The sequence below is a fragment of the Phaseolus vulgaris genome, chromosome 8 (assembly GCF_000499845.2).
Source record: "Phaseolus vulgaris cultivar G19833 chromosome 8, P. vulgaris v2.0, whole genome shotgun sequence".
NCBI lineage: Eukaryota > Viridiplantae > Streptophyta > Magnoliopsida > Fabales > Fabaceae > Phaseolus > Phaseolus vulgaris.
Genome location: NC_023752.2, coordinates 37728081 through 37736433, shown reverse-complemented (window position 1 = coordinate 37736433; position 8353 = coordinate 37728081). Strand labels below are relative to the sequence as shown.

Below are 8353 nucleotides of genomic sequence, written 5' to 3'. Positions count from 1 at the left end.
TTAAAATCTATATATATATATATGCTAGTATTTCCTCTTAAAATAATAGATTCTTTATTATAATATTACTCATGATAAGAATGAATAATAATAATAAAAAAAAAACAAATTTCAAATCTTTAATGTACGATATATGAAGGGTTATTTTAATATTTTTATTATTTGTCATCTATTTTTTGTATGTAGTAACAGAGGTTTCCAAACCACCGAAAATAGTGGGGATTCCAAACCGTCGAGAATAACAGGGGTTCCAAACTACTGCGAATAACGGGAGTTCTAAACTGTCGAAAATAGTGGGAGTTTCTAAACCGCCGTGAGTAATTGGGGCTTCAACAAACCGCCAGAAAGTAATTATTTTCTAGAGGTTCGTAAAAACCGCCGGTAATCCGTTAGAGGAAAGGTAAACCGCGGGTAACGCACTTAACCAGAGTTAAAATCGCCAAAAACACACAAAAAAATAATCTCGTTAAAAATAATTTTTTTTTTAGTGAAAAGTATTCTAAGTAATAAATATTGGTATATTAAATAAAATATTTAAATTATAGTATTTTACAAACTAAAGTCTTTGATTAAAAGAAAATAAGAAACACAGTTTATTTCTAATTAAATATATATGAACCATTAATTAATAATGATTAAAACTCATGTATTAATACAACGGATTTCCATGCTTTAAGGGTAAGATTAAATTTTTAATTTTTCAGTGTTTGGAAAGATACATTTTCTACGTTTGATTTACCCTATAAAAAACAACACTAACATTAAACAAGATTTATTGCAATTATTTATACTCAAGATTTTCAGCCACCAAGACATTTTATGGAGAGATTTTTTTCTGAATCAAAATAAAGGTTTTACATAAAACAAGTTATTTTTATTAAATCATTTAATATCTTAGTGAATTAAATACTTTTTGTAAAAACAAAATAGGTTATTTTTTCATTTCTACAAAAAAACTTACATAAATATTTTTCAACTATATTTTTAAACTACCAAATAAGATTTAGTCATTTGCAGAGATCACACTCATCAAGATTCATGATTCTCAACAATAATCTTCCTAAAAATCATAATTCTCAAGAATTAAGAATCATTATCTATATGAATCATAACTTTCAAAGTTGATGATTCTCTTTAATGAAAACAAAAATTTCCTTCTACCAAATTCTCCATAATAGTAATGTAATAAATATTTTTTTTCATAAATAAATTATTTTCTTATAATGAAAAAAATAACTATGCAAGCAGGAAAAAAAATAAAGGTCATATATAAGTGTTCCTCTTATTTGGTTCTTCAGTAACTCTCTGAGTTTCTCCGTTTCTCTCTTCATTTCAAACATTAAGACACCATAATTATACAAAGCCGAAACGTGATTCTGCGTTTCCAGAGGCGAAAAGTGCGTCCTGTTAGGTAGATTCTCTTCATTAGTCTCTGCTTTTGTGGTTATTATCATGGAAACTCAGACAGCAGTTGAAAACAATTATCTAAAAAACGCTGTAAGTCTCTTTCTACACCAAACTTATTTTTATCATTCTTTTTAAATCTGCCTCAGGTTAGATATTCTCACTAAGACTTTTCTTTTCGTTTTGTGACTATCACATGAAAAATTTAACTGGGTTGCACGTGGAATATAAGAATCAGAGCAAAATTCTAATTGTGACTCCAACATAAAATCCTTAAACAAAGATAACTTATTTTTTGGAATTTTTCCCTTTTAATCTCCTACTTATTTTAAACAGATTTATTTGTTTACTTTTTTTTAAAGAATAAAATAATCACTTGTTACCAATTTATTCATGTTCGGATAATTATTTTAAAAACAGAATTTTTTTTTTTCTTTGAAGCACATTGGAGTTGTTTAAGTTTTTTTACATTTTTCTTAAAGCAAACTGGTAATTTTTCCATTAATTCATTTTTAAGTGAATAGATATTTTCTTGAGGGCTATTTTGGATGTAAAACGTGTAGAAATTTGTCCCTTGATTGAGGTTATATATATATTTATTATGTTACATTATTTTTACCTTTATAATTCTTAAGACTTTTCAAACAGCAAAAAGTAGTCAAGAAATGTTTACCAATAGGGTTGCATCATTTATCTCTATGAGATTTCTTCAGCCATATAACGGTCGTTGGATGGTTATTTTTTTTTTTATTAGAGTATCAAATAAATTTTATTCTATATATTCCATAGTGAATAATATTTATTTTAGGTTAAAAGCATGTGTACAAATTATAATTTGTTTGTTCGTTATGAATATTTCATAACGAGTTTTTTTTTAACGACCTCAGCTCTTTTTTCTGAAAATAATGCTTATTGTTGTCGTTGACAAAAAACAAGGTTTACTTCTGATTTATTCGCCAATATAATTTTTCCAGAGACTCTTTGGCGCAGCTTTATACTTCCGTAATGATTTTCAAATTCATTATATTGTTCTTCAAGTTCCTGAAATTTACTATGCTTGTCAAATTTATCAGTTTAATTGTCATTAAAATATGATACAATAATTAGGCAATACCCAAATAGGATTTTACAATTAAAGAGGCAAAAGAAATTTCCTCAATCGAGTTAAAAATTCAAAATGATAGCAATAGTGGCCTCAAAGTCATATGATTTATGATGCCCTAAAGTAAGCACTACAATATGCTACAATAATGACAACCTTTAAGCAACATTTTCCAAGATATCTGGGGGCAATGTGTTCCATAGTTGGTTGGCCCACAATTCATTGGTCCTTCAAATCAATAAACGCCCCTCATGCATAAGAAGATTCCAAAAATCTGGTTGTGCAGAAAACCAGCAGAGACACAAACCTGATGGCAAGGTTGCTGCTGAAAATTATCAAGCAATTTCAAAAACATTTGCCATGATAACCTACGTTAAGAGAGAAACAGAACTGTGTGCAGCAATACTCCCCTTGACAGCACCAAAACACCACACCAGATTGCACCAAAAAGCCGAAGAATTGACAGCAGTGTTGCCTTAGTCCAAACTGTTGTTGCAGCTCTTTTCTAGATTAGTTATAAAATGTTTTATTCCTTTTTCTCTTCTTAGGCTTGCGCTTTGTACTTTATTTGTGATTGTTGATGAACAGAGTGAAGAAGAATTGCAGAGGCAGAAGGCAATTGATGATTGGCTTCCAATTACTTCTTCAAGGAATGCAAAATGGTGGTATTCTGCCTTCCACAATGTCACTGCCATGGTTGGGGCTGGTGTTCTTAGTCTCCCCTATGCCATGTCTGAGCTAGGATGGTATGCCCTTCAAACCCAACTTTCACTTACCCCATCTCTATTTAAAGACCATTTTATCAAAGTTTTAGTAAATTGTTTTTTAATTATAATTTGAACTATAAATTAAATGTATTGGACATAACAAATGCTTCTTGAGGCTTTTCATTAATCAATAATTTTTTATAAAAAAATCATTTTTATTTCTTTAATAAGTGATAAGGAGAGTGATTAACATTTTCCTTAATACATATAATTTCTTCAAAGAAGATAAACAACATTTTGTTATATATCCTGTGCTTTTTAATTTGACAATCAGTATGTTTTGTTTAGGGGTCCTGGTGTAACTGTACTTGTTCTGTCATGGATCATCACCCTCTACACTCTATGGCAAATGGTTGAGATGCATGAAATGGTTCCTGGCAAACGTTTTGACAGATACCATGAACTGGGGCAGTATGCCTTTGGGGAAAAGCTAGGACTTTATATTGTGGTGCCTCAACAACTTGTGGTTGAAATTGGGGTCAACATTGTCTACATGGTCACTGGGGGAAGATCCTTGCAGAAGTTACATGATACTGTGTGTGACAACTGCAAAAAGATCAAGTTGACATTTTTCATTATGATTTTTGCCTCTGTTCACTTTGTATTGTCTCACCTTCCCAACTTTAACTCCATTTCTGGTGTATCTTTGGCAGCAGCAGTTATGTCCTTGAGGTACAAGTCATAACTTTTTTTTTAGTTTAATTCTACTTTTTTACCATCTTACTGTGATTATTTCCCGAATTTGTTTCCTTTAATTCTTTTTGCAAATTTGATTGGTCAATTTGTTAACTTAATATGCAAAATTTTAGTGCAAATGTCTATGTAACACCATTGGACTGTCAGACAAACACATTTATATACATGCGTGGCATTTTACTACATGGTTATGCTAGCTTTATGTTAAATATTGGATAGGGTTGAAAATCTCATCTTAACAAGATATAATTTTATAATTTTCCATAAACGTACTAACTTGAACTTTGATGTTTACATGACATACAGTTACTCTACAATTGCCTGGGCAGCTTCTGCTCACAAGGGTGTTCAAGAAGATGTACAATATGGTTACAAAGCTACGAGTAAATCAGGAACAGTCTTTAACTTCTTTAGTGGCCTTGGAGATGTTGCTTTTGCCTATGCTGGACACAATGTGGTGCTGGAAATCCAAGCAACAATTCCATCTACTCCAGAGAAACCATCCAAGGGTCCTATGTGGAAAGGAGTGCTTGTTGCTTACACAGTTGTGGCTCTATGCTACTTCCCAGTTGCCCTCATTGGTTACTGGATGTTTGGCAATGGGGTTGAAGATAACATTCTCATCAGTCTAGAGAAACCAAAATGGCTTATTGCAATGGCTAACATGTTTGTTGTGATACATGTTATTGGAAGTTATCAGGTGAAATTCAATTTCCCTTATTCTTGTCCAAAACTTTTTTCATTATAAAATCACCTTTCTTTTTGGTTCAAAACTGAAGTCACCAAGAGTAACTAATTCTTTTGTTGGTTAGATTTATGCAATGCCAGTGTTTGACATGATCGAAACAGTGATGGTGAAGAAGTTGAACTTCAAACCCAGCAGAATGCTTCGTTTTATCGTACGCAATTTGTATGTGGGTAAGTAAGCACTTCTTAATAATTAATGTTTTGGCTAGAAGGAAATATTTCACCTTTCATTTGGTTTGTGGCTCGTTACAATCGATATATCATCATTCTCTTTAATTTCAGCATTCACAATGTTCGTTGGTATTATCTTCCCATTCTTTGGTGGTCTCTTAGGGTTTTTTGGAGGATTTGCTTTTGCACCCACAACATATTTTGTGAGCCAAACTACATTAGTTAATTTCATCCACCAAGACTCATTAAGAATACAAAAGTCTTAACTGTTCATTTTCTTGCGTAATTTTTCAGCTCCCTTGTATCATGTGGCTTGCAATCTACAAACCAAAGAAATTCAGCTTGTCTTGGTGTTGCAACTGGGTATGTTTGATTCTGGTTTTGACTAGTGTTTATATTCCATTTTAAACTACGATTAATGTTGCTCCACTAATTACAGGTATGCATTGCGTTTGGCCTATTTTTGATGATTCTATCTCCAATTGGAGGATTGAGGTCAATCATAATTAGTGCCAAGAACTACGAGTTTTTCTCATAAACTCATTCCTCACTGAATCAATGATGGAGATCTGAAGCATGCAAATACTAGAAAGGAACGGAAACTCAATAAAGTCAATTGTGAAATAGAATCTGTTTTATCTTATGTTATAGGGTGATCTTTCATTCTAGAACATTTTGTTTAGGAGCATCAGCACCTTGGTCCTTAGAGGGAAAGAAATTCATAAATGAAGTTGAAGGGAATTTTTATATTTACTTTCTTTGTCAGTTTTTACTTCATGTACGTGATTTTTCTTTTTACTATGTTTTAAAGCGTTGACTATTTATTTGCTTTTTTCTCCAATTATCTCCTAATATGAACAACACCAAGATATACAAAGAAGAGTAGCTCAATAACTTGATTTTTTTAATAAACATATAATGTAATTATAAATAATAAAAAATATTCCTTTCCTAGTAACCAAATGAGTCATAGAAATGGAAACACGATGTGATCAAGCAACTGTCAAAGTTTATTTTCTCGTATCTCAAACAATCATAATTACAACTTGCAAATGAGATTTTGATTTAATATATCACTAATTGTTTAATCAATATATTTGTGTGTTTTTTTTACAGTTAAGAGTATCAAACTACATTGCATCAATATAATTTTATGTTTTACAATATCAAACTAAAATTATAGTGTATCAATATACCCAATCATATATAAAACGAGATGGAAGAATTTAAATAAAGATGATATCAATATATTTCAAAATATTTAAAATTTATATGATCTTTCATTATCATAAAAATGGTCAATTGCAGTAAAAGAAAGAGTCCCAAAACAAGAACCGAGCACAGAGAAAGAAGGATCAGGGAATAGATATTTTTCATTCCCAGTTTGGAATATAAGGTCCCACATCAGCAGTTTGCATGGAAGAGGAGATAGGGAGCAGCTTGATCATTCCTTAATTGAGTTTTTCACGAACTACATGACAAACAATTTCTCTATACTTTGTTCGTTCGTGAAAAACTTGATTGTGAACAATTTGGATTGATGATTGACTATCACAATATAAGAGAGCAGGCTGAATGAAGGGAATCCGAAGATTTTGTAAGAGGTAGACAAGCCACTGAATTTCGCAGGTGGTAGCAGATAATGCTCTGTATTCAGCTTCAGAGGAGATTCTTGAAATCGTTTGTTGTTTCTTCTTCGATTTCCAGGATTTCAAAGTTTCACCCAAATATATACAGAAATTCGTGATGGATTTTCTGGTCTCAGGGCAAGTGGCCCAATGAGAATCGTTGTACTCTTTTATCTGTATAGGAGTGTTGTTATGGAGAAAAAGACCAGCACCATGAGAGGCCTTTAGATATTTGAGAACATGGAGAGCTGCCTGAGAATGAATGTTGGTAGGTGCATATACAAAATGACTGAGGTGGTTGACAGCATAGGCAATATCTGGGCGTGTATTGGTAAGGTAAATGAGGCGTCCTAACAGTCTTCTATAGGAGGTAGCTTCTTCTTCATTGAGCCTTTCTCCTTTATCAGCAGTAAGACGAAGAGTATGTGCCATGGGTGTGAGAGAGGGAGCACAAGCAAGCATACCAGTTTCTGTAAGGAGATCTAAGGTGTATTTTCGCTGGCTAAGGTGGATACCAATGTTGTTCCTTGCAATCTCTAGGCCAAGAAAGTATGTAAGATCCCATAAATTCTTGATGCAGAAATGTTGATGAAGCAAGGTTGTGATTTGATTAATTTTAGCAAGGTTGTTCCCAGTTAAGACTATGTCATCCACATAGACAAGGAGTGCAGTTATTTTTTCTCCATCATGTTTCAAGAAAAGAGAGTGGTCAGCAGTAGAAATATTATAGTTATGTGATTTGAGGAAATTAGAAAGTTTGGCATACCATTGGTGTCCAACTTGCTTGAGGCCATAAAGAGACCTTTGAAGTTTGCACACTTTATTTCTATTTGTTGCTGGAAAACCAGGGGGAAGCTTCATGTAAACTTCTTCATTTAAGTCACCATGAAGGAAGGCATTGTTCACATCTAATTGCTTAAGATCCCAATTTTTTGCTCCAGCAAGAGCTAGGAGAAGCCTAAAAGTGGTTAACTTTGCTACTGGTGCAAACGTATCCAAGAAGTTTAGGTCCTCCATTTGGTTGTAGCCTTTTGCTACTAGCTTGGATTTATATTGTTCTATGGTACCATTTGAGTGATATTTGATCTTGTAAACCCATCTACAACCAATGGAAGATTTTCTAGGGGGAAGATCTGTAATACTCCAGGTCTGATTGGCTACAAGGGCTGTTAATTCATTCTGCATTGCCTTAACCCAAAGAGTATTCTGAATGGCAGCCTCATAGTTTTGAGGCTAATCATGAGAAGAAATAGACATTATGGTATGTCTAAAATTAGAGGATAAGGAATTAAAATTAATGAAAGTTTGTATGGGATACTTGGTACTAACCTGATTACTGCTAGTCTGGAAGTCTTGCAAATAGATTAGCATCTTCCTGTTACGGTCAGATCTTCTAAGGGTAGCAGCAGGAACATCATTGTTATCAACATAAAGATCATCATCATTTTTATTAGGAGAACCATGGTTATTATGCATATTTATGTCATCATAAGTTTGAGCATAGTGTTGTGGTATGGGAAGAGAAAGGTTGTTGGGATCTTTTTGATTTTTCAAAAGATATGGAAAACAGTTTTCATAAAAAATAACATTCCTGGAAATTTCAATTTTGTGACTTTTTAAGTTTAGAAAAATAAAACCTTTGGTGTGTGCTTTAAAACCAAGAAAGACACTAGGAACAACACGATTGTCCAGCTTCTTTCTATGAGCAACAAGAGTAGAAGAATAACACAAACAACCAAAGATACGCAAGTTAGAAATGTCACACAACTTTCTATGCAATTTTTCATGTGGTGTTGCATTATTGAGCAAAGGAGTAGGAATACAATTAATTAAGAAAA

The 8353-nt window shown here is 32.6% G+C and overlaps 1 protein-coding gene across 1 annotated transcript; it reads left to right on the top strand.

Annotated features, from left to right (window-relative positions):
• The first annotated feature begins 2794 nt into the window (after nucleotides 1-2794).
• LOC137824377 (lysine histidine transporter 1) lies at nucleotides 2795-5618 on the top strand. Its single transcript, XM_068630012.1, has 7 exons — nucleotides 2795-3252; nucleotides 3562-3945; nucleotides 4276-4669; nucleotides 4782-4887; nucleotides 4999-5090; nucleotides 5182-5250; nucleotides 5327-5618. The coding sequence occupies exons 1-7, from the start codon at nucleotides 3200-3202 to the stop codon at nucleotides 5423-5425; spliced, it is 1197 nt and encodes a 398-aa protein (XP_068486113.1). The 5' UTR covers nucleotides 2795-3199; the 3' UTR covers nucleotides 5426-5618.
• The last annotated feature ends 2735 nt before the right edge of the window (nucleotides 5619-8353 follow it).

Bases quoted from the DNA above. Each gene is read 5' to 3' on its own strand.
- LOC137824377 (XM_068630012.1), top strand. From the start codon at position 3,200: ATGGTTGGGGCTGGTGTTCTTAGTCTCCCCTATGCCATGTCTGAGCTA. The intron at 3,946-4,275 runs GTACAAGTCATA...CATGACATACAG, and splicing joins GCAGCAGTTATGTCCTTGAG to TTACTCTACAATTGCCTGGG. The intron at 4,670-4,781 runs GTGAAATTCAAT...TTTGTTGGTTAG, and splicing joins ATGTTATTGGAAGTTATCAG to ATTTATGCAATGCCAGTGTT.